The sequence below is a fragment of the Macrobrachium rosenbergii genome, chromosome 23, assembly GCF_040412425.1.
Source record: "Macrobrachium rosenbergii isolate ZJJX-2024 chromosome 23, ASM4041242v1, whole genome shotgun sequence".
Classification (NCBI taxonomy): Eukaryota; Metazoa; Arthropoda; class Malacostraca; order Decapoda; family Palaemonidae; genus Macrobrachium; species Macrobrachium rosenbergii.
The window spans coordinates 2,384,465-2,411,056 of record NC_089763.1 but is presented as its reverse complement, the minus strand read 5'-3'; the positions used below and the strand labels follow the sequence as shown (position 1 = coordinate 2,411,056).

Here is a 26,592-nt window from a genome sequence, read left to right as displayed (position 1 = left end):
TTGTCAACCGTGCCGAGTTGCTACCATCAAAGGGCCCAGGGGTACTTAAATCTTTAACACTACTGAGCATAAAGATTGAGAAAAAAATAAATAAGCCTGAAAACCTTAAAGAGATATCATCAGCCTTTCATGGAGTTTATTCTTCTACCAATGGCACAAGTGAAAACTGACTCCCAAATATCCTCTCCCTACCCTACCCCACAGGGGATGGCACAACATGATTAAAGTGGCCCAAGTGTAAGCCACACCCGCTTGCTAGGACTGACAATATTACTTGAATACAATCATCCCCACCCTAATAATGTCATGGGCAAACCGGATAGAATGCCAAGATTCCTATCCCCAGAACCAGACACCCCCCTGGAATCCATGGTCCAGCCCTAAAGAATAGTTCTGCCTGATATCTCTCAGATATAAACCCAATCCCAGTTATGATATCTTTTCCTGTTTATCAGGTCCAATAAATTTTGGCAAAAGCAGAAAATTCCACAAAAATTAATTCAAAGCAATACAGAATGGTATATGGGACTCTTGGACTCAAACCCGGGAACAGATTCCTGGGGTTCAAGAGCCCCCTCACCATGTCATGGTGGTCCCAAATCGAGGGGGTCCTTACATACAAACCTGAGGTCTTTACATATGGGATTAACCTTCAGCGAGCTGGAAATCTGGTCATTAAACTTTTGCAAGGTGGTTATGGTAATAGCTACCAATGGTAGGGGCAGAAGCACTGCCCACCAAGTTGGTAAGAGAATGAGGGCTGGTAAGAAGTAGGCCCTTCATGTAAAGACCTCAGGTTTATATGTTAGGAAAAATACAAATGACTTTAAAAATTTGCCATTTGTTCCTACAAAAATACAAACCCTCGGTCTTTACATATGGGAGATTTACTTTTGGAGGGAGGATTCTGAGTACATCTTTGAACTGACTGGTAGTTTGACTCGCCTGGGTATTCTCTTCCTGGTCATGAAAGAGCAAAGGAAGGGGACCGTACCTCTGATCTATTGAACAAGAGAGATCTTCAATTGTCAGACTTCTGGGCATTTCAAATTAAAGGAATGTAATATCCTTGATTTGAAATGGTTTGGATGAACCCACAGTGTCGGAGACTATAAAGCTAAGAATAACCAACTGGTTTGATTATAGTTAGTCCCTCTCTCCCCTTGCTAGAGAGAAGGAAGGATTTGCATCTACTAAACCAAATGGAGCTGGATTATAGATACGATACTCAGTCATCCAGACCACCTGTATGTACACCCGTTCAGCACATGACAGCTCGTTCACTGCTCCTCTGCCCACTGGAAGAGGAAGGAAGACAGGAGAAAGGGAGGAGGCCAGTCCCACACACATCTTCTCCTTGCAGCCGCACACCTTAGGCGAGATGCAACCTGTCCCAACTACATGACTTGTTGAGCATCCACCATAGGATCCAAGGAAAAGGAATCCAAGGACCTATGGGCAACAACCCAAGGTAAAAGGAGATGAATATGATCTGCATGATTACATTCCAGCCTAGTACTCAACCGACAGGTTCTTCCTGAATGTGATGTACAGACCGATGCCCCTTGCCTCAAAAGATCTGGCCTGAAACCTACTGTTGTCCACCAGGAAGTTGCGGTTTATGCTCGTCTGATCATCTCACTAGTCAGAGAAATGACAATTAGGACACTTTCTCGGCCAACTCGAAGCTAAAGAATGAGTCGTTGGCATTGGGCTGAAAGTCTATTCTTTATGGAGGCAACATAGACGTCATACTGTCATTGGAATCACAGGACCATAGAATTGTTGTAATTACATCCATCTTGCTTGGGAAGTCTGGTTGGCCACTGTACTGAATGTTCTTCTGCCTACTTGTGTACCTGCACTGCAATAGAGTAGATGAAAGGACACTAGAAACTTTGTTGACCATGGCACTACCGTGGTGTCGTTGCTACCACACCAAGGAGTGTCTATGCTTGGATCTTGAGACTCTTGAAAGTCTAAAATGAACTATGCTTAAGTTCCAAGAAAGGAAGTGTAGGAGCCTGCCACTCTGGTCAATGTTTCGAAGAATGAAAAATCTCTGGAGGAGGATAGTGTAACCATTGCACTACTGTACCTTGGTGTCATTGCTATCAAAGGAGCGCCTATCTGGACCCTGAGACTCCTGAAACTCCCTTAAGATCCACATAACATAACATTCTCTCCCTCTTGGCTTGTGGTTCAACTGGTAACTGCAGCAGCAGCAGGAGCTCTACTGCCTACACCTCCCACTCCTCACAGGGGGAGTGTAACTATACAGTGGATCCCTGCCTATTTGCAGTTCTAGATTCACAGCTTCACCTATTCGTGGATTTCTCTGTGGAATATAATGTACGTACATATTATTTGTGGAAAATTTGCTTATTTGTGGTATTTTTCATAGAGAAATATTCACAAAATACTGTATTTTCATATTTTCATGACTAAATGCACTTTTTGTGATAAAACTATTAAAATATTCAGGTATAAGCATTTGGAGAGGGTTTTTTGGTGTTTGAACTATCAAAATAGGCAGTTATAAGCATTTTTAGAGAGGTTTTAAGTATTCATAGATTTGAGCTATTTGCGGGGGTAGTGTTACTCATCCCCCGCAAATCCCCAGGGGTTAACTGTATCAAGTCAAAAGAAATGAAGCTCCTAGACACCACTTCCTGACTGAGTAGGAACCAAAAACAAGTTGTCGGAACTTAGTTTGGAGGTACTACTGATCTCCCAATGAACCAGGCAGAATGACGGGAAGGTGTAAGCCCAAGACTTAAATCATGTAAGATATCTCCTAGGCGCCAACAGCATCTGAAATTTCTAGGAGGTCACTTATCCAAATACAGTACTGACTAGTCTCAATTTTCTAACCTGGATGCAAAAGAAGTCTCCTAACCGTCAACAGAATCCGGTGCTCCAGGAAGTCACCTATCCAAGTACTGACCTGACCCAATTATTGCTAATTTCACTGATCAGATGAGAAGTGATATTTTCAATGGCATGGTCGATAGCTGTTATGCCCACGGTCCGTAGAGACAGAGCCGAACAGTAACAGCTTTAGAGTGTCGAGACTGAAGGACTAATTGACCATCTTCCTAGATCAAACAATTCTTCACAACTTCAAGGTGTCAAGACCAATTGTCGCAAACACTAACCCTAGTGACCGAACTTGTCTGTCATACATCCATCATCCTGGAATGTGCCTGGTTGACTGCTGTGCTGAGTGTGGTTCTGCAAACCTGTGCACCCGCACCGTCAATCGAGGAGATGATAGGACATTACCCCCCCCACCTTGTTGACTAAGGAACTATTGTGGTACCGTTCCTGAACAACACTACGGAATGTCTATCCTTGGATCCTGAGGCTTGGAGATCTAAGATGATCCAGGTTATTGAGGTGCAGATTAGGTCAGGTTAGGCTAGGTTTAGTTTAGGCTAGGCTAGGTTGGGTTAAGTACCCAACCTACCCCCTTCTGGTTGATGCCATGAGACAAAAAGTCCCAGGATATTGAAGTGCAGGTTTGGTAAGGTTAGGCTAGAACTATTTTGGCTAGGATAAGTTAGGTTAACTACCCAACCAAACCTAGCCCCTTGAAGAGCAGGTGACTACCTCCTGGTTGATGCCGTAAGACAAGAAGTTCCAGGATACTGACGCGCAGGTCTGGTAAGGTTAGGCTAGAACTAGTTAGGCTAGGCTATGTAAGGTTAAGTACCCAGCCTAACCTCTTGAAGTGTAGGTGGATGACCTTCGATTGATGCTTTGAGGTATGAAGTATCCCTGGAGGGAAGAGTGTACAACACCCCAAGGGGATAGTTGTCTCACCATTAGGCTAAGTCCTCTTACCTCTCTGAGAGAGGATGGGATGGAATGAGGAGACCTTGTTGAAGACCAGGACCCCACTTTCCATCTTCAAGAATTAGGCTTCATCCTTGTGCTATGAAGAGTATTGCAGAAGAGGACACTGAAGCTGTTGTACCGAGCAGTAGGCCTGATCCGTAGATCTACGGAGCTAGAAAATAATTCTGATTGCACAATCAGTATTGATTGACTCCTGTTTCAGAAGCATAGGACAGTATGTTTCTACAGAACTTCACTGTAAACGAAACGAACCTGTAGTCGAAAACGAACAGGAATCCAAAGAAATCTGTGCTGTTGAACTGTAACTACCTTGGCTCTGGGAGTCAAAGATTAATATTAGTGTAAAAACAATCAGGAGTCAAGGTTCAAATGTGAACGATGAAACAAGGGGTTTCTTCCTACCTGTAAAATGTCAAAGTCTCTGGCTGAACACAAGTGTAAGACTGCCAGTTCATGCAATGATGGCCGTATGGGTCTGATAGAATGAATTCATTCGTTCAGTTGTAGGTGTTATTGAAATGGACGTTGGATACTACGATGAAAACGACTGATGAAGGTCATAACGTATGTCGGAAATGTCTGGAAGAACGATCCATTCGTTCAAATGCGTTGGCCATTCGTTTGGTGATGTGGACGTTTACTGAAAAAGGAGGTCGACCGCTCCCGATGAATAAGACCCTGTCAACTTACATTATGAAGGACGTAAAAGTTGGCAGAACAATCCGGTTCGCTCGTATGTAGATGGTGTGGTAACGTCCATTGTCCATTACCAGATGATCAAGCTAAAACATGGTGAGCAAAAGACATTGCACAGATGTGTTGTTGTTGCACTCGAACATGAGTTGTCACGTTCCTGGATGTCTACATAAATACTATCAATGCTCTTTGCTCAACAGAATTGAACAAGGCAGTGATCGGACGGGAATCAGTGCTTCAACATGGCATGGCCATAGGCCATCCCATTCTCTTCCCAAACCTTCACGTGAGCATGGTCAATGGTCCTATCCCAGGCACGCAATCCTGAGACAACTATCACAACCCCCCCACACTCCCGTGCGATGGCTGTGTCAATGTACAGCCGTACATCCATGCTGTCAAGTCCGCAGCTAGGCGAATTTGAACAATGAACCCAATTTCTCCTAAGAGAGAGAGAACGTGAGAGACGACAAGACGCTGAGGAGTAAGGCTGAATGAATTGGACTAACCACATGCACGTGTCTTCACGGACGCGAATGTGCGACAGGACACGGTTGTGGGGGCTGGAACGACGATCAGAGGGCCTCCTGGGAGAGCGTGAACAGGGAGGAGTTCTTAAATGTCATGGACGTGCGAGTGATGAAGCGACAATGGCCTAGGCTGGAAACACGTCCGCGGCTGTGCCGAATCTCTCACATCTCTTGTACGATTGCGGGACCCAGAAAGAAACGGCTGAACTTCTGAAGCTTTCACTACATGGGATTTCTTAACAGGAACCTTGTCATCCTTCCTACGAACATGAACACAGAGGACAGAGGGAAGATGACACTGCCATACATTTTCCGATCGCCAATCTCTGCTTGGAGTGAAATACTGAAGGGCAAGAAGTCGCTGGACGTCACACCTCATCAGCGAGAGGGCCGTGAGCTGGAGCGGGAGAACACATCTGGACGTAGATGTAGAAGAGAAAGAAGATGATGAAGGAGAAGATGGAGACACAGACCTGCAATGCTTCTTCACAACATAGCCAAACTTCTCTCGAAAAACAATGTTGACTGTCAACCACTGCTTTCATGAGAGCATCAGAAGACAGAACGGGAGTAGAAACCACCACTGTGGTAGGGGTCCAAAGCTTTGCAAGGGATACGCTGCCGATGGAGCCGGGGAAGAAGCCACCATTGTGGATGGAATTCCAAAGCTCTGAGAAGAATATGCTGCCGATGGAGCAGGGGTAGAAGCCACCACCACAGAAGGGAATCCAAAGCTCTGAGAGGGAACTAACAAGGCGGAAGAGATGGGAATGTAAACAGGTTAGTCACTGCGGCCGCCAACTCAAAACGCTGGTCAGGGTACACCAAAGGCTGATGAGGCAACACAGCCATCTTCTGAGCCTCCGATCCTGAAACAGAACAAGATGGTGCTACCTCCTCCTTCACGGGGGATCACCCCCAAGAGAGTGGGGCAGCCAGAGAAATAATATCTCCTGACCCCTCTCCCGAAACTTCCAAAGTCAAAGCTATGGACGAATGTGACGGGGTAAAATCTTCCTAGGAAGAAGAAGCAACTGGAGGAAGATTGGGCATAGAAGGAACCAGTAGACTTTCTCAGCCATTGAAGGAGAAAACACCTTCCAAGATGGTGCCTCCTTCCTGTGATGCTTCTTGGCAAAAATCCTGCACTGCCCACGAGGCCAAGAACAAAATTCAGAGAGGGGAAGGGAGCTAGCCTTCGACTCACAACACCCCCCAACAAAGAAGGGGCAAGAAACAAGACAGGAACCGTAGACAGGAACTCCCACTGGTCCTGGAGAGCACGTTGGGACCAAACACACTGTCAAAGATCTTGCGACATCAACCTCCATGTTGAGGGAGAGGGGAAAACTTAATAGCTTTCGGCAAGAAGTACAGTAAACCCCCCGTATTCACGGTCTCACAATTCGTGGACTCACCTATTCGCGGATTTCTCTATGGAACATATATACACATTATTTGCTGAAAATCTGCCCATTCACGGTATTTTTCACCGAGAAATATTCACTAATTACTGTATTTTCACCTCATTTTCATGACTAAATGCAGTTTTTGTGATAAAACTATTAAAATACTCAGCTAGTTTTCGAGTTACAACATTTCATCTTACGATAATTCGATTTTGCAATGGGGTAAGCAATTAATACCGATACGACAATATTTATAAAATATTTTTAAATTTCGCACGGGCACAGTCAGCAGTGTACAGGCAGCGAGAGAGACCAAATTACAATAAACCAGCTTCTTTTCATCCAACTCTTTATCCCAGAGAATGATAAAAGTATTGTTGGTAACGTTATACTCTTGCATAAATGTGTACAGCCATAAACAACTGACCGAGAAACTGTTGTTTTGTTTATCACCGAATCGTATAACAACAGCCCTTTTGTTTGTATTTCCACCATAGTACAAATGACGTTAATTAGAATAGGACTGATATATTTTTACATTATACTGTGCCCTTATTCTGTATGCATAAAAGATCGGCAAGGAAATATACTGGTAAATTTATGCTGCAAGATGTAGCTGAAGCTGAGAAAACAATTTTCAAGCTGCTTATGATTATAAATTATCATGCATCGGCAACATGGATGAAACTCGACCGTAATTAAAATTGAAGAGTCAGCATTTTCATCAAAACTACTAGGCATGAAAGAACACATTACAGCTATTTTTACGCCAATGAACAATAAATACGTACAGCTCACTATGATGAAATCAAGTAAAAATAGTGAATGGAATCTTGATTTTTTTACACAAAACAAATCCCCCAAACGGCCATCATCATCTCTTAACGAAAAAATAGCTAAATTAATTTCACAACAAGACATATTTAAGTTATATTTCGACTTATGAACACTTTGTACAGTATAACAAAAAATAACCTTGCCCCATACAAATAAAGTATCTAGAGATTCATTTACATTAACTAGAAGCAAGAAAAGTGCTCTGAACTGAGTTGCACACAGCAAAATAAACACTGCAATAATGATTTCCAAACCAAAGCATTGATTGCTATGATTGCAATTTATAATACAAAAGCAATATAAGAATATACACAATATTACTGGATACAGTGAATTAAGGCATAACATTTTAAGAGATCCGTGGAAAAGATGCATATTTGTTATGTTGATGTTTGTATAATGTGATATGTGAATATAGAGTACAGTATAATGTAGGCTACACTACCATATATGTATACAATATACCCAAGTGTAGGCTAAGCTAATTCTTGTTTGTTATTCAGTTTCTCTTTGTATTGAATTATGAAAGTCACTTTGCATGAACCTCCAGAATTAGCTGATATTAATAATTACTATACCGTGGATGTATAGAGTATACTTTATAGTGTAGGCTAGGCTACCATATAAGTATACATGGTACTGACTACCCTAGTGTAGGCTAGGCTATATTCGAGATACATTTTTTCCAACAACTGATGGGTTTTTTGGAACCTAACTCATCATAAGTAGGATGATATCTGTATATGCATTTTTAGTTTTTGTTTGTGTTTGAACTATCAAAATAGGCAGTTCTAAGTGTTTTTAGAAGGGTTTTAAAGTATTTGCAGGTTCTAGCTATTCGCGTGGGGGATACGCATCACCCATGAATACGGGAGGTTTATTGTATCCTCGTACAACTGAATACAAAACCCTCGCTTGGAAACATGAAAAATCCGCCTTGTCTCAATTCTCTCAATCTACATACCTGGAAGACTAATACATTACAATGTTCCAAGAAAATATCTATTTGTTATAAAAAAAATGTTTGTTCATGAAAATGCATTTCAGGACAAGGAGGAAAAGAAAATTGGAGAGGGAAGTTCTTAAAAACGAGGTTGAGAGATGTCTAAAGATAGAACAGTAGGCAGTCGAGAGTTGGATACTATCCCTCCAACTCTCCACTGATAAGTGATATAAAAGAAAACAGAATACACAAAAAACACCAAGGAGATAGATGTTAGGTTTGTGTAAATAAAAAACGCAACAAAAAAACTATGTAAAATGATATATAAGGAGAAAGACTCCAAAACATATACATGTCAATATGGCTGCATAGCAAGAACAAGTGAATATATCATTAGTGAGACAGAAAAACGTGTTGAAATGTTTCAAAATATCAATACTACATGCAAAGTACAAACAAAAAAATATAAAAAAAAATATATTATAAAAACACACATATTCAAACACAGAAGAGAAAGTTGAACGGCAGGTCAGAGAAAGAAATGCACATCTAGATGAGATGGCAGCCAAAAAAAAACTGGTAGAACTCAATGCGCACCGACTTGGTGGGCGGTGCTTCTGTCCCTACCATTGGTAGCTACAGGCAGTCCCTGCATATTGGCAGCGTCGATTAACAGCCTTTCAGTGCGGCGCTTGCCTAGCTACATCGTTTACCGGATTTTCGGCGCCAATCTCCAGTTAATGGCACCAATCTCTGGTTAACAGCGCCAATCTCCTTTTTTAACGGCACCATTAACCAGGGGTTTTAGTGCCGATCTCCTGTTAATGATGCCGTTAAGCAGGGTAATCAGCACTATTATCACCGATTTTCGGTTAGCGGGGCTCGGCTGGGGATGGAACCCCTGCCATTAACTGGGAACTGCTTGTATTACCGTAACCACCTTGCAAAAGTTTAACAGCCGGATTTCCAGCTCGCTGAAAGATAATCTCATATGTAAAGACTGAGAGTTTGTATTTGTGTAGGAACAAGTTTGATTTTAAAATGCTGCTTATTATACAAACAAATTTTAAATGAAGTAGAACTGTGACTCGTTAGGTTTGGTCGTAGTTTCCGCCTGTCCAAAATGTTTTGCACCCTGCACTTTATTCGTTTCTTCAACCAAAGTTACAATCTGTAGCTCTAGTGATACCTCTAAAATTAATGTACATTAGTTACAGTAACTAACATCAGCAAACGATTGTTTCTCGCTTCAGTTGTGCTTGTCAGTTCTTACTGTTGTCTATGTCCGTGTTTTGCTGAGCGGTGGTCATTGAAATAGAAAGTGGTTGCTAATAATAAGACATAGTCATGAATTATTATACTATAAGACATAGTCATGAATTATTATACAAGACAATATGTCTGGTAAGCCTGGCTGAATGTATGACAATTCACATTTAGCCAGTCTGTGTGTGTGTGTGTGCATAAATATGTAGGAACACACAATGCACTATAATAAACTACCCTCTTATAGTTTACAGTGCTCTCTCTCTTATTCTTTACATAAAAAAATAGGTTACCCTAACAGAGAGAGAGAGGGGGGGCAAACAAATGCACAGTAAGTGCATAGTTTACCTTAAAGTCATGCCTATGTGTATTAACACCCATATACACAGACTGAAAAATATATGTATGTCACACTACATTACTGCATTCCATACAATTCTGCATTGCAATAAATGAATGTCAATAAAGATACTACCTGAGAGAGAGAGAGAGAGAGTGCACAGTAAATGTGTAGTGTTTAATAACATGTTAAAACAAAGATGTTCATGGTTTTTTATATACTACTGCATGATTTTTTTGTATTTTAAATGAGTGTGTATTTTACACATCTTACAAGCATACTCAGTAAGTAGGTAGAACTATAGCGCTCGGCTATGTTTTTGTTACGTTACTCTGTCCAGAACAGTACTGTACTGTATGTAGTTTTAGAAGCAATGCATTTAGTGGATATATATCTGAAACTGAGTAGGTGAATAAATATTTTAGATAATGAAAATATCAAAAAACCAATTAGGATAGGCTACCGAATATTATATATGGAATTGCTGTTCTCTAGAAGCTAGTCAAGTTGCTCAAAGGTACAGTATTGTGTTGGCTATTTACCAATCTATGTTACTTACTGGATTTCGTTACTTAAAGGAGGGGCAGACCCCCAAACTGTCCGTTAGGTTGAGGTGTCACTACAGAATATTGTAAATAAGATCAACGTAATATAACTATGTATCTCAATGAGTATACTGTACAATTGAACCCCAGTATTCGTGGGGGATGCGTACCACAACCCCCCTTGAATAGCTAAAATCCTCGAATACTTGACACCCCTCTAAAAATGCTTCTAACTGCCTATGTTGATAGTTCAAACACCAAAAAACCCCTTTAAAAATGCCTTTGCTTCAGTATTTTAATAGTTCTATCACAAAAAGCAGCTACTTCCTCAGCACAAAATCATTAAATAAATATACTGTACACACTCGTATATGCTAAATACAGTAGGGTAGTTTTTCATATTACAGTAATGTACCTGATTCCTATCTGTATTGCTGCATTTATTACTGAAATTAACAGCTTAAAGACTCCCAAAAACTGACAATGAAATAAAGTCACATAACAGGGGAAAGAAGAAAGAACGACAGATTTCCACAGGTTTCCTACACCAGCTTTGAGGTATCATTTACCCTATACAGGCGGTCCCCGGCTTACGACGGTTCCGGCTACGACGTTCCGAGTTTACGACGGTTTTTCAGATATATTCATTAAAAAATCCAGGCCGGCTTACGACGTTTGTTTCGAGTTTACGACGCAGCCCGTTTACGACGCAGCCTGTTTACGACGCTTTTCAATTACGTATATTTATAAAAAAATCCGTTTCTGGTTTAACAGTAATCATCAAAAATCAGTTTCTGGTTACAATTATTAAAATACATTGCAAGGTTATGACTTTTTTTCGGCGCTTTTTACGCCTCTTTGTAAGCGAACTAGTTTCGTGAGCGTAGCTGCGCTCTGTATGTAACTGCATTGGTACTGTACAGTAGTTGACCGGACAACGACCTTCCTGGGTCGATCACGCAGGCGCGCGTAACAATACCAAACAACCCTTTCCTCACTCACGTGTTTGCCTCCGCAGAGTTAGGTACGTTGCCTCATTGTTGCTTTTCTTTAGCTGCAGTTTTTCGTGAATTGTGCCTTCACTATGGCTCCAAAACGGCAGAATTTATCATCTGATGCTAGTGCATCCAAGAAGCCGAGGAAGAGCATCACCATGGAAGTCAAGTACGACGTAATTAAGCGTTCGAGAAGGGTGAAAGTAACACCGAGATAGGCCGTGCCTTGGGCCTTAGCAGAACGACGGTTGTTACCATAGTGAAGGACAAGCAGCGATTCTGAAACATGTGCAAGACGCTGCACCAATGAAGGCAACGGTGATTAACGTGAAGCAACGTAGCCAGAACGTAGTGGAGATGGAGAAGTTATTGTTGATCTGGCTGGAAGACCAGAACCAACGGCGTGTTCCAGTGAGCCTGAGTGTGATTCAAGAGAAGGCTAGGAGCTGCATGCGGCAGTGGTGAAGAAAAATGGGGAAGGCAGTGCTAGTGAAGAATTTTCCGCCAGTAGGGGTTGGTTTAACCGCTTCAAGGCTCGTGCAAATTTGCACAATGTGAAGTTGCAAGGTGAAGCTGCTAGCGCTGATGACGTAGCAGCAGAAAGTTTCCTAGTGGTTTGGCTGAGATAATTAGGGAAGGTGGTTACACTGCTGACCAGGTATTTAATGTAGATGAGACAGGGTTATTTTGGAAAAGAATGCCAAATCGTACATACATTTCCAAGGAGGAGAGGTCAGCACCAGGCCATAAAGCTGGTAAGGAGAGGCTGACTTTACTCTTTGGGGGAAATGCTAGTGGCGATTTGAAGCTTAAGCCCTTGCTAGTGTACTTGGCAGAAAATCCCAGGGCTTTTAAGGGCATTTTCAAGAGTCAACTCCCCGTCATTTGGAAGTCCAATAAGAAAGCTTGGGTTACCTTGATGGTCTTCGAGGACTGGTTCAATGACCACTTTGTGCCCGCAGTGGAAAGGTATTGTGCCTCGAAGGGTCTGCCTTTTAAGGTCCTGCTTGTCTTAGACAATGCCCCTGGTCACCCGGCTAATCTTAGTAATATGAACCCTAATGTGAAGGTGGTGTATCTACCACCAAATACTACATCCTCATACAGCCGATGGACCAGGGAGTCATTGCTAACTTCAAGGCATGCTACCTGAGGAGGACAATACGCGCTGCTTTACGGGCCGTTGAAGGTAACAAGGAGTTGACTCTGAAAGATTTTTGGAAGGGCTACAACATTGCAGATGCTGTGACGAACATCGCACGTGCTTGGGACGGCGTAAAGGTGTCGACTCTGAATGGTGCGTGGAAGAAACTGTGTCCGCAGTTTGTGAATAGTTTTAAGGGGTTTGAGCAGGCAGAAGATGTTGAGGCTGTGACAAGGAAAATTGTTGTGCTAAGCAAGAGGCTGAAACTGGACTTGAAGCTGAGGATGTCACCGAGCTGCTGGCATCCCACGGAGAGGAATTGTCATCGGAGGACCTCATTGAGCTGGAGAAGCAGATGATCGAGGAGGAGGAAGAGGCACCACAACCAAAGGTCAAGGAATTAACAATCAAGGGCTTGACAGAGGGTTTTGCTCACCTGGAGAAATGTTTGGCAGCATTTGAGGGTGAGGACCCTAACATTGCCAGGTTTGAGAGGATTCGCAGAGGAATGCTGGATCTTACTACGTGCTACAGGGAGGCGCTGAAGGAGAAGCAGCTGAAGAAGAAAGTGCAGTCTAGGCTAGACTCTTTCTTCGTGAAGAAGTCTTCAGCACCACCTGCCACTCCTAGTCTAGGTAAGGATTTCTCAACTTTATTTTTATTAACTGCTGTAATATAAATTGTTATAACTTGTAATAATATTTATAAAATGTTACTGCAATTTATATTTACATACTGTAGATACACAGCATAACCCAATAAATTTTATCATTTGTATCATTGCAGAAGTGACTCCTAATCCAGATTCCCAGAACCTCTACCTGGCTATGAATCAGAACCTGAGCCTGAACCTGTACCTGCAGTAACCTCCCAGCAGCTTTTCCAGCTCTATCAGGTAAGGAATTCCTAAGTGTTTAATTTTTATAATTTTCATGCATGAAATCATTTGTACATACAGTACTGTACATATGGTACAAATTTTATATTTACTATCGCATAACCTAATTTATTTCATTATGTGCCATTCCAGATCTCTTTGGTAGTGATGACAGTCCTGACCCCCTGAAGAATTCCAGGGTTTTGAAGTTACGGGACCTCCTGTCTCCTCTCCAACTTCACCAGGTAAGGAATTCTTAATGTTTTTTTTAATGTTTTATAAATTTTTATAAATGTTACAAAAACTGTACTGCACTTCACCCACTGTACAGTACACTATTGCTTTAGTATTTGCTGTAACTTTACATAATCATTATCATTCCAGATCCACATGTTACAGCCTCCTCCCGGCCCAACTCAGCTGACCTTATCCCCTCTCCAGCCCCATCAGGTAAGGATTTCATGACTTTTTTTTCTTTCAAATCACTTTATAAAACTGTATACAGTACAGTAGCTTATTGCATACATACCCTGTGTGGTAATTTCTATCTTTTATCATTCCACAAATGACAGGTGTCCCCTGCTCAACTCCAAATTCACCTGCACCAGTAGCACCTGCACCCATTTCATGTCCACCAGGTAAGGAATTCTTCACTTTTTAGAAATTTCTATTAGCCTACATTGTTTTAAATTGTGTTATTATACTTATACAGTACAGTACAGTACTGCTGTGTACAGTATCATTTCTATCTTTTCATTGCAGACTCCCAAGCACCTGCAGATGCCACACCATAGCCCCCTGTTCTCATCTACCATATGCCCATCCCAGTAAGCAAGCCAACCACTAGAATTTGGTAAGAACACTTTCTGTTTTATAAATTGTTATACATTTTATAAAATTAGTGTACTGTTTATGAAATCCACAGAAGTACTTTATTCTAATCTTTATCATGTACATTATCATTCCAGACTGACATGCACCTTTAACCTGACCTCTACTGGAACTGTACAAAACCTTCCTCATGTAGCCTACATCTTTCAAATCACTCAAGGTATTGAATTCTTCACTGTTTTTAATGTTATAAATGGTCATATGTACAGTACATTTGATAAATATAAAGTAACGTCTTCATTCTAATATTCCAGACTGCCCAGCACCTTTACTAGAGCTCCCTCATCCTCGCCTCCATCTTCTAAAAATCACTGAAATTAGGTAAGGAATTCATATTTTTATTTTGTACTGTTGAACATAGGTTTGTGAAATACCTGAACTGATACAGAACAGTGTAACACATACAGTACAAACTCTGCAGCAATTTTATCCTTATCATTGCAGGCTCCCCACGCATACAATCTCCATCTCCCCCAACCTAGCCTGCGGTTTGTAACAGCTTTGACAATCACTGAATGAGGTAAGGAATTCCTAACTCTTTATAATTTTTATATATTTATTATTCTACTGTAAAATACTGACTGTTCTGTATTTATACAGTACAGTACTGTACTTTGTTGCATGCAGGACTACTGTACAGTATTATATGTACACTAATACTAAATTTTTACATTCCAGAATCCCCTGAATCATGAGGCCACACCATTTTTCCAGGGTTAAGAAGCACGGGTTTCCAAAATAAAAGTAAGGAATTCACTTTTTTTTATCTTTATAAAAACTTTGGTATAAATTACAGTACAGTACAGTGTACTGTACACCTGTGTTACTGTATAACATGTTGTATTTTACTTTTTGTGCAGTATATGTACAGTACTCTATACTTTACTGCATACAGGATTTACTGTACAGTACTGTACTTTGTAGTAAATTGTAAATTTTTACATTCCAGAACCACCAGTTTTGGATACACACCACATCAAAATGTAGGTAAAACATCAAGAAACAACATGCAGTATACCCAAAGGATTAAAAGTAAGGCTTTCATAACTTTTGTTTCAAATTTTTATACAATTTTCTGGCGTCGTATGCCATCGTTCCGCTTTATGACGATTTTCGGGTTACGACGCGGCGCAAGAACGGAACCACCGTCGTAAACCGGGGACTGCCTGTACTGTGCTGTATTGCTACACAGGCTCTGGGGTATCATGTAGCCTCTACTAACAGGTCTTGGGTCTTTGTTGCTTAACAGACTTCAGTACCTAATTGAGGTGCCAAGGTACCAGTGTACACTCTGCAACAAAAGTGAGAATACAATTCTCATTAGATTTCGTTCATCGAATTTTTATTTTTTTCTTACAGAAAACACATAATCTCGGTAAATTTACTCTAGAATATGAAAATACAATGCAAATTATATCATATATGTTAAATCTGCAAAACAAAAACGTTCAGATAATTAAAAACACCATGGATGTCCGAAGTAATCAGAATTTCTCAGATGACTTCGTTCATAGAGATCTAAAAGATAGTGTGTGGATATCTCGGTGTAGTACTGTTCATCAGAACAGCAATATTTACTCGTTTTCCGTTATGAACAGACTTATTATTGCATCATCATATGAGGTAATGATAATTTCTTTAATTTTTACACACTCATATTTGCATTTCACGGTGTTAAAAGTCAGCTGGAATTAATGGGAGTAAATGTTGTGACAGCTAGGGTAGGTTGACCAAATCTATTTAAATAAATCTACAAGAGCGTTCTCTATGATGTGAGGGGCACCATGGGAACTTCGGCGGGAAAACACAAGTAACTGGATGTTTCTTGATGTTGCCATAGTTTCTCTCTCTCTCTCTCCATTGCTAAAACATACTATACAAATATAGTATCGCTCAATCTCTAAAAGAAAAAAAAATAATGAAATGAGTGGCTCTACATATAGGCCTAGGCTTACACAACAATAACTCTCTCTCTCTCTCTCTCTCTCTCTCTCTCTCTCTCATCATAACATTGCATTCGTTCCTTTATTGTTTCCCCTCGTTTTTCGTTGCTCAAATTTAACTCTTGATTACATTATGGAAGATCGCGCTTCCGATTATGCAAGCATTCCGTTCATTGTGGTGTCATAAATTCATTTGTGTAAGGTTACTCGGTAGGTTATGTCGAAAAATTTTTATTCTGCTCAGAACTGTCGCTGCAAATTACAACTTGAACGAATACTGTAAAGCTTACTACTGCATTTAAGTATCAATGATTTCAGAACCATAGAATATGATTGAAAGTTATAGGAGATCAAGCAAAAAACAAACACAATAAGATTGAAGCTCCTCCCTTTCTAAAGTTGCCAGATGTCGCATTATTGAGCAATATATGTCCGAAGATTTAAAAAAACTGTATCCTCACTTTCCTTGCCGAGTGTACATCAATTTTTTGTACAAGTGAAAACGAGACAGGCCGATGTTTCTCATAGGTGAATGTTTAATCAACAATGATATACATAATTTCAAATAAGCTGCACGTAACTGAAGAAACATTCAATGAAAAGATCTGGGAGAGAATCTAATGTGCTAGAACTCCCAACAATTAACTTGAGTTCTGACAAGGTTTATATTTGTCCCCCATAATTTTCACCATGCAATAATCTCAGCTTAAACTCAGTTAAGAGAGGTTAGTAATCATGACCTATCCTAAGGAGATTGGATCAATGCATGGGAAGTAAGCTTGTTCTGAAGGTAAAAACACATCTTACTGTACATAAAATAAAAAGTAATAGCCCAAGAACAATACCCTGGGAAAATCAGAGATTACAACCCCGAAGTCATTATAATGTCCATCGACAATTACTCTTTGTAATCTATTAATTAAACATCTAAGTTTGGCAACATGGGCCTCATGATTGACAGTCAAAAGCTGCATTAAAGCCAAAACCAGTCTCACGAACTTCATGGCCAGAATACTGCATTTGTGCGAAACTAGAAGCTGAAAGAGGAGCATAACAAGCACCCAGCACCTTGCCAAAGGCAAACTGCAAACTATAAAACAAATTATTACTTTTGGCATATATATTCAGATGTTTTGCTAACAGATATTCTACAACTTGCAGTTATAAAACCTAACAGAGCAACTTCACCAATCCTCTAGGAAGTGCAAAATAATCCATTTTGGTTAACTTACAAAGAAAATAACAACTTTGGCACTAAGTACAGTAATCAACAAGTTTCAAAAACAAAGCCAAAATATAGTTTTGGGTCTACACCTACCTAAGCAACACAGTTGAGTTTAGATTCTCACTTCATGGCATCTACGATAAACCATTGGGTGACCCAGTCACAGAGATCTAGGAAGCTACTTTTTCTAATATGTAAACATGGTGTCTTAGTCTTTCCTTGTCTACTAGCAAAGGTCCTTCTCTATTCAAACTGGTTTCAAGTATTGCTAGCTCAACTCTTGCATACTAGAGATTTGTTACCTTTAGAACACCTGATTCTTCTGCAAGGTGGGTACAGAGCATATGAGAGTTTCTACAACAGAAGCCATCACTTTCCCCTTCCCGGGCCCAGACAAGTATGCAGCGCTTGGTACTGAGCAGTATTTCTACCTTCACTTACAATGCAAAAGTGACAAAATACACATGTAAAAATACTACAAAACCATTACTAGTGCTGTACATATCAAATATTCTCACTTTCGCTCAAAATGCCAGGAATACAATGGACAGAAACCTTTATGATATTAATGTGAAACTTCAAAACAAATGATAAACTTACACAGGTTCAGACAATAAAAATCCCATACAAAAATTTTTGAATACACATACATGAAACTATCTAAAGCTCCTGAAGACAGTATAACTTACCAGATGAACAACATCGGATTACACATCCTCATACACCTCTACTGCATAAAATTTCTAGTCCAGAGAAATGGAATAGAAATGAGGGAAGGGTAGCTGAACAGCTCGCAGAAGAAAGGTCTGCCCTAAGTAAGAGTAAAATTGAAGATTCTATCTAGCTGAGGAAGATCAGAACCAGTGCTAACCATTTACTGTATTTACTCTTAGTCTTTTGCTTGGGTGCTAATGTCTGGGGTACATAGAACATCATTTGCCAAATTAAATATCAAGGAATTATACATGAATTAAGTTATAACTATAAAATCTTTGTTAACCCTTAAATGCCAAGCCTCTATTTACAAAAGTGTCTGCCATATGCCAGTGGCGTTCGGGAGTTAGCACCGAAGCGGAAAAAAAGTTTTTTTCAAAAAATCACAGTACGCTTAGTTTTAATCTTAAGAGTTCATTTTTGGCTCCTTTTTTTGTCATTGCCTGAAGTTTAGTAGGCAACCATCAGAAATGAAAAAAATATCATTATCATATATAAATATTGAAATATATGACAGCGCGAAAAAAAAATTTCATATATAATTGTATACAAATTGCGCTGTGAGCAAAACGGTTAAAGCTAATGAGTTTTTTTTTTTTTGTATTTTACACTAAATTGCGATGATTTTGGTATATAACAAATTGTAAAACGATCAAAGCAACACAGAGAAAATATTATCACAAAATGATGCATGAATTTGTAACACACAGACGTAAAAAAAGTTTTTTTCAAAAATTCACCATAAATCAAAATATTGTGCTAGAGACTTCCCGTTTGTTTCAAAATGAAGGTAATTGATTGAATATTACTAGACTGTAAGTTTTTTAGCTTACAATTGCAGTTTTCGACCATTTTGGTTGAGTTAAAGTTGACCGAAGGTAGAATTTTTTCTACTTATCGTGATTTATATGAAAATATTTCAAAACTGAAAAAAGCTACAACCATGAGTTATTTTTTGTTGTATTTTACATGAAATTGCACACATTTTCATGTATAACACTTTATGTAACGCCTAATAGAAAACAGTGCGAAAATTACGACAAGGTGACTAAAGAAATTCTGAGATTTTCAGCCGAGTTACCGCGCGCGGAGGTAAGGAAAATGTTTTTTTCAAAAATTCACCATAAATCGAAATACTGTGCTAGAGATTTCCCGTTTGTTGCAAAATGAAGATAAATGATTGAAAGTTACCAGAATGTAAGAGTTTTAGCTTACAATTGCATTTTTTTACCATTTTGGTCGAGTCAAAGTTGAACGTAGGATGAAATTTTGGCACTTATAGTGATTTATATGAAAATATTTCAAAATTTGGAAAAGCTACAACCATGGGTTGTTTTTTGTTGTATTTTACATAAAATTGCGCACATTTTCATATATAAAACTTTATGTAACGGCTAATATGAAATGGTGCAAAAATTATGACAAAGTGACAAAAGAATTTCTGAGATGCGTCGCTGATGCTTTCTAGTGGGAGAAGAATGAAATTTGCGCATGCGCAGCTGGATCACGCTTGTAAACAAAACAACAGTGTGATCCGTGAACTCCCAGCATCCCTCAAGGAACATGATTTAGAATTTTCACAAACTAGGCCTATAAGTATTTTTCCGCGAATATTTAAAAAAACTTTTTGTAGTCGACGTATTTTACGTCCACTTGGCACCCGACAGACAATTTTCGTCGACATAAAAATACGTCCAGTCGGCGTTAAAGGGTTAATTAATAAAAGGCTGACATTTACAAACATACCATAATTCCCATGAGAGTTGCAGACCAATATATCAGTAATATGTTCACTTCCAGTAGAGTCTACCTTCCTGTACTTGGTTGTTTCTGTAAAATCAAGACAAATATCTGAATGATTATAAGAATATGTATATAGAAAGCAAGTGACAAAGCATTAGAAGTTATGACTGTATAACAAGCAACCAAATCTTCCTCAATTTTGAGAATACAAATAATGTAATGTGTAATGTAAAACCAATACAAATAATGTAATGTGTAATGTAAAACCAATGTTTAATACATATTTTCCATTCACACAAAACACTGAAATATATGGAAATAATCCTTATTTGGCATACAATGAAAACATATTTCCTACAACTGAAAAATGCTATCTTTTTAAATCTAATGTTTTTCATTAAAAACTCATCCCAGTACAGAAGTGTGCCAGATCACCTAGACATGCTCAAAGATGGAAAAAGGGCTTCCATGTTCTTTTCTGCCTATCTGGACTCCAAAGCACCCTCTAATAATTCCAAGAGTTTGTCTACCTTCCTGCTGAGGAATGGGGTTGGGATTCATGAATCAGGAATTCCATTCTTTGCTTTTAAATTAGCTTATGAGTACCATTCCCAGTGCACAACACCCCAGGTATTTGAACTCTGTTATTCTGTATTTCACCATTTCTTACTCTATTTTCACTTGTTCATCTTTATTATTTTATATAACTAGTAATCTTGACCCTCTGTTGTTGTTATGAAAGTAAACCTTTCAAAATTTCAATGCCATGGCAGCTGTGTATTGACACTTCAACTCCCTCCCTTCTGCTGTTAGGGGCATAGTGTCAGACACTTTTCTGTACATATATTGGTGTATATGCTCATGACACACAGTCTCTTGCAATGTTTAACAAACCTCGGAAGTGGGGGTTATGTGTTTGTTAATTCAGCACTCAGCGTATATTCGCCTGTGAAGATCAGCAATTCAGGTACAGTCACCTTTGGTCTAAATACATGAGAGAGTCATGTGGATGGGTGGAAAGTTTCGTTCATCAGTGCTCCAGTTCGAAAAGCTAGAAGTTTGGTGGGTTTGAGCCAGATTTCTAGGTGTGCCCAGTGAAGCGTATGTTCGTGTTTACCTTGTGAAAGATGCTTGTTGTAGTGTGCTCTTGTGAAAGGTGAGTGAAACAGTAGCTAAAGGATGCATTGGACACACTGGGAATTGGAATTCCCATAATCCCATTCACTGAAAGTGAGTAGAGACTTTGGAAAATTACTAACTTTTATGAGACTTTCTTTGCAGACTTGATTACGTTTTCATTATGATTTACATTTATCTCGTGGTCCTGTCTGTTTGTAAATTGGGTGAACATTGATTTCTAATGTATATGGTTCCTTCTCTTTTGTACAGAAATGTTTCAATGGAGCCATGTCTCGAATGAGGTGAAACCTTAATCTGGCATATAACCCCTTGTGGAAATGAATCTGGGGCTGAAGTGACTGTCTTTTGTTACAGACCACAGACTACCTTATATAATGGACTTTGGGTGTTCTTTTGTAGGAAGCAGGAGTTAGTTCCTACTTATTATGATGTCTTGCAAAAATTTTATTCTTTGGATATACTGTCGCATAATTGGGATTAGAAATTTACCATTCATGATTTTTCATTTACTTGGTTTTTTGTTAGGCTTGCAGAATAAATGTCTATTTTTTTATATTCTGTGATTTGATTTATACACATCAGTTTAGACGTAGATTTTCATAGAATTCATAAGTGTGTCTGAGAGAGAGAGAGAGAGAGAGAGAGAGAGAGAGAGAGAGAGAGAGAGAGAGAGAGAGAGAGAGAGAGAGAGAGAGAGAGAGATGCAGCACTCAGCAAGGAGGGATGTAGGCCAGTACTAAGATTTCTTTTGCTTCTTCTTCAAGGTAGGTAAAATATAAAATGCTCTTTCTTAGGACGTTTAACAGTGGTGGTTATGTGGTGAAAAAATTGTTACTTTCAGGTTTGAATCCACACCAAAGAGGGAATGTATGGATGATGTTGAAGTAGGAGATAGGTACACATTATAGTACACTTTTAATAGGGCATTATCGGGTGGTTTAACGCGGAACTGTTGGTATCCCTGAGCATATTGTTTACTTTGCATTTTATTGTAGAAGCAACCGTGCGGAATGATATGTGACATAAGTCTTTTTCAGTGGGCAATTTAGTGGGGCTCCGATTATTGGGTGTTGAGTATTTTCACTGTGTTCTTAGATGTGATTGTGTACATGGGTATTTTTAAGTGAAGCGCGGTTATATCTCCGTGATTGTTGGGATCGCGGACTCATGGAAATGCTGGGATATGAGTGGGGAAAAAGTGAGTGTCTGTTACTATTTTTGTTACAGTTGCTTTGAGATTCACTTTTTCTCTCCTCTTTCTTCGTTTTGGGGTTGAATATGTTATTTTCACAATAAAATTAAGTTTCTTATATACAGCACTTACCAAGTAATTACATAGCTATACTTTCACTCGTGCGACAGCTTAAATTTTAGAAACCACGGTAGTGCTCCAGTTGTTTAGTGTGGGTGACCTGTCCTGCTCAATAATGGGATTACTAGGAACGACTTAGCTGATAACCTCATTCTGTTTTTGCCCCTATGCCCATCAGAGGGGAGGAGGGTGGGCTCTGACTCTATAATTACTTGGTAAGTATACTATATATGAAGCTTAATTTTATTATGAAAATAACATTTTCATATAAGTAACTTATCAATTAATTACATAGCTGAGTCCCACATTGACAGGAGGTGGAATACATGGACACATTCCATTCCAAAGCATTAAGATAAGTAATGAATTTGAAATATAAAAAAGCTGCTAGAATTGGAAAAGAATGCTAGTCATTCCCTTATCAGTTAAGAGAGCTATTGCAGGAGAATGCTGCCTCTGGTTGATGCCCATCTTAATTTGTAGTGGCACGGCAGTATAGTTGAGGATCACCTCTATTTAAGTGGGAGGTTTGCAGCCAAGGCGTATTCCATTGGCCAGCAAAGCATCATTAAATACCCTTACCCTGCGCACAGCACCAAAAAAATAAAAACAACCAGAAAGCTTTGTCACCTACACTGAAATAAAACAACTGTCCATCCACTGAGAGTGGTGGGTGCTGCAGGTACAATGTACCCCCTGGCTCCCCCAAAAAATCTGCAGTTTACTACAAGGTGAAGAGACAGGAGGTGAAAATCCTCTGCTTCTCTTCCTCCCTCAGTGCCATGCCAATTACTAATAATGGTCCCAGGGTACTCCTAAATTTTCAAACACTGTTTTGACTTCAAGGAAAATTTAGAAGTGAAGAATTATTACACTTCAGGCTGATCACCAAACGGAAGTGAGTGACATATGAAGTCTGAAAGCTAATGAGGTAGAGGCAATTCTGGCATCTGAACTTTCATTTCCCAGGTAGGCAAATCGTTCTCCTGAATCTGAGAGTGCATCTCAAAAACAAAGCTCATTGGCGATGAAGGACAATGCATTCATAGACTGAAGGTGAGACAGGATCCTGTCTGGACTCTAGGTATGGATGGCCCTCTGATTATAAAGCTTTTTCAGGTAAAACCTGAAAGCTCAAACTAGACCTTTAGCTCACTTTTCCAGAGCCAGGGATGTCTGACACTCACTTAAGGGAGAAAGCACAGGTCCTGTTCACAGACTGTGTCTCCCTGAGCAGAATCTGCTTACTTGTCATTAGTCTGAAGCTCGCTAACTCGTTTGGCATTGCTAGGGCTACAAGAAACAGAGTTGTTTAGTTACTTTGTTAAGATGGGAGGCGTGGAATGGAGAGGCTCGATAGAGGGGCCTGTTAACCACTCAAGAGCTATGTCCGAACTCCAATATATGGAACAGACTCCTCTCTTCCTTGGAAGTCTCGAAAGACTTCAAAGGTGGCTAAGATCTTGGTTAGAAGATAAACTAGACTTTTGTGTTTACATACTAAGCTCATACATTGCTCTATGCCCCTTGAGGGTGGAAGAAGAGAGCCTCCTTGGTGGTCCTCAGGTATAGGAGTTCTGCTATCTGAGCTGAAGAGGAATTTGCAGACGAGATGTTATAACAGCTACACCATCAACAGAAGACTGCCTCAATAGATTGGATCGGTCTTGAAAAGTTCACTTCTTCCAGGCAAGCTCCTGGACAGTCTGTAAATCTGTCCGAGAAAAGAGTGGTCCACCCTTGGTGGTATTCTTTGAAATGAGGTTTTCTGAGTAGATATGGATTGTGTAAGGAGTTGTGAAGAGTCCACCAACAACAATATCTGGTTTGGGAATCAATATTCATGGTCCAGAATGGGGATAAGAGTGTCATTGTTACACTGCAATGAACCTGAAAACTTATTCAGCCCTTCCTTGACCAAGCTGGAATGCGGGAGGGCGTTAAAGGTCCAGGTTGGACCTAACTTGCAGCATGGTGTCAGTTGCCCATGCAAGAGGGTCCAGGATTGGAGAATGAAATGAAGGCAACAGTCAGTCTTTGAGGTGGCAAACCAGGGCCATAATCAGCCTGTCACATTGATTCCACAGATTCCGCCAGACCAAGGGATCCAAGATCCACTTGGCGGGAAGGACATGCTTCTGACAGTTCAGTGCCTCCGCCATAACTAATTCATGTGCCCTTAAAAAGTCGAGCGACTGAAAAACATGATTTGATATGCCCATCGTTGGAATTCTCTGCTGACTGGTGAGAGAGAGAGAGAGAGAGAGAGAGAGAGAGAGAGAGAGAGAGAGAGAGAGAGAGAGAGAGAGAGAGAGAGAGAGAGAGAGAGTGTGTGTGTCTCCTTGCTTGCTGCTTCTCCATATGCTTAAGGACTGTGGTCTTGAACCAAGTCTACCATAGTCTAGGTGTGAAGTAGGGTCGAGAAGCATTGAAGCCTTGAGTGCAAAGCTTTCAGCTATCTGACAAGAGATCAGAATATACTCAGGACTCTGGTCGTGTGACAAGATTACCACAGTCTAGGAGTGAAATAGCGTCGATAAGCACTGACACCATAAGTGAAAAGCTTTCTGCTAACTGACAGAGATGAGAATATACTTGGGACTGTGGTCTTGTAACAAGATTACCACAGTCTAGGAGTGCAATAGGGTTGATAAGCATTTAAGTCGTAAATGAAAAGCTTTCAGCTATCTGAGAGATGAGAAGATTATGATCTTCCAAGGGCAGCTTCCCGGAAACTGCCCAGTTCCCCAATCAGACTCCCCAACCCAGATCCTAGGTGCTTGAATGGAAAACTAGGTCTGGGTTTGTAGTATGAAGGCAATTTCCTTCCAATGGTTTATGTTCAGACAGCCACTACTGTAGGTCTGACCTCATTCAGGGCTAAGGGGAAAACAAAAGTGTCCAGTTGTGTTTCCATACCCCAAATGTTAGAAAACCTCCTCACACTTTCCTTTGAAGGTAATCGAAGAAGTCAGTTGTCCAGATACAGAAAGACATTCCAGAACATGAAGTCAAACATTAGAGGAGTGAGGACTCGAGAGTAGGCTTGCCATATTGAGGCCAAAACACAGATCCTCGCAATAGAGGTCTCTGTCCCGCCAGACGAAACTGAGATACTCCCAGAGTCCAGCGGGGACATGGAAGGATATTTCCTGCATAACTCAGGTCTTCATCCAAACGCCCTTGGAGAATGAATGACAGGACTGAGAGGTTCATCTGTACCCTGAATTTCATCTTCTATTCCAAGAGAAAAAGGGGCGTTACAGGCCATGCAGATTTGCTGACTACTATGTGGTCTCACAGGCAACCAAGGGAACTTGCAGATCCTTGTCCCAACTCGTAGACCACCATGCGGACTAGCTGCTGACCCTGCGGACTCTTTGACAGTCGGCTGACACTTGGATATATGAGCGGACTCAATAACACTATGGACAGGCCAAAGACATATGCGGAAAACACAGAAGCCTAGTGCAGGCATAACTCTGGGTTTGACAGCTGAGCCAAACCCTTCTGCAGAACAGACACAGTTCTCTCAACTGTGTCCTGAAGGAAGAGGAGATAGGCCCAGAGGCAAAAATAACTGGGCTGAATGCAACTGTGACCCCCTCAGCAGCAAAAGAGCACCCAAGTTTCCTCTTCTTGAGATTTCAAAGTAAAGAGCAGAGATCTCTAAAAAATATCTCAATTGTCCTTACCCACACAGGACAGGACTTGGAGACAAACCATGACAGGATCTCTTGCCTAAAAGCTAGAAGTCCTCTATCTTCTTAACCAGTGCTCCTGCTGTCTAAGAGGATGGAGCTTTCTTCATGAAGCTCAAGACTACTGGACATAAAAGTCATCATCTGCAAAGGACATGACTCTTAGAAACTAATTGTCATGGAGGGGGCGCACAGTACAGACCTCTCTACATGCAGACTAATGCTTTCCGTATGGCACCAAGATGCAGGAGACTGATACTGAAGAATTGGTGCCACTTGAAAGAAACAGAGCCAGGCACTCAATCAGGAACTGGCACTCAAGAAAAAACAACAGTGCGTTCTAGAGAGGGTGGTAAATGTTCAAAGGCAGGAGTCAAATACTGGATAGATATTGATGCTCTGGAGTTCTGGAGTAGGTGTCGAGCACTGGAATCGGCGCCAAGCGCTCAGGAGTTCACATTGAACTTTTGGCAACCAGTG

At 40.3% G+C, this 26,592-nt stretch overlaps 1 protein-coding gene and 1 long non-coding RNA gene across 13 annotated transcripts in view; one reads left to right on the top strand and one right to left on the bottom strand.

The window, feature by feature from the left end:
- The window catches only part of LOC136851231 (cyclin-D-binding Myb-like transcription factor 1), a 672,051-nt gene that overhangs the window by 500,913 nt on the left and 144,546 nt on the right, over positions 1-26,592 (bottom strand). For all 12 annotated transcript variants that reach the window (XM_067125176.1, XM_067125181.1, XM_067125178.1 and 9 more), the window contains exon 3: positions 19,963-20,046. In XM_067125176.1, the coding sequence (XP_066981277.1) occupies positions 19,963-20,046 (84 nt within the window). The remainder of the gene's footprint in view (positions 1-19,962; positions 20,047-26,592) is intronic.
- LOC136851233 (uncharacterized) lies at positions 13,626-14,824 on the top strand. The gene is made up of 7 exons (XR_010856825.1): positions 13,626-13,688; positions 13,828-13,893; positions 14,016-14,081; positions 14,206-14,296; positions 14,412-14,494; positions 14,589-14,655; positions 14,779-14,824. It is a non-coding gene; the product is annotated as an uncharacterized lncRNA (long non-coding RNA).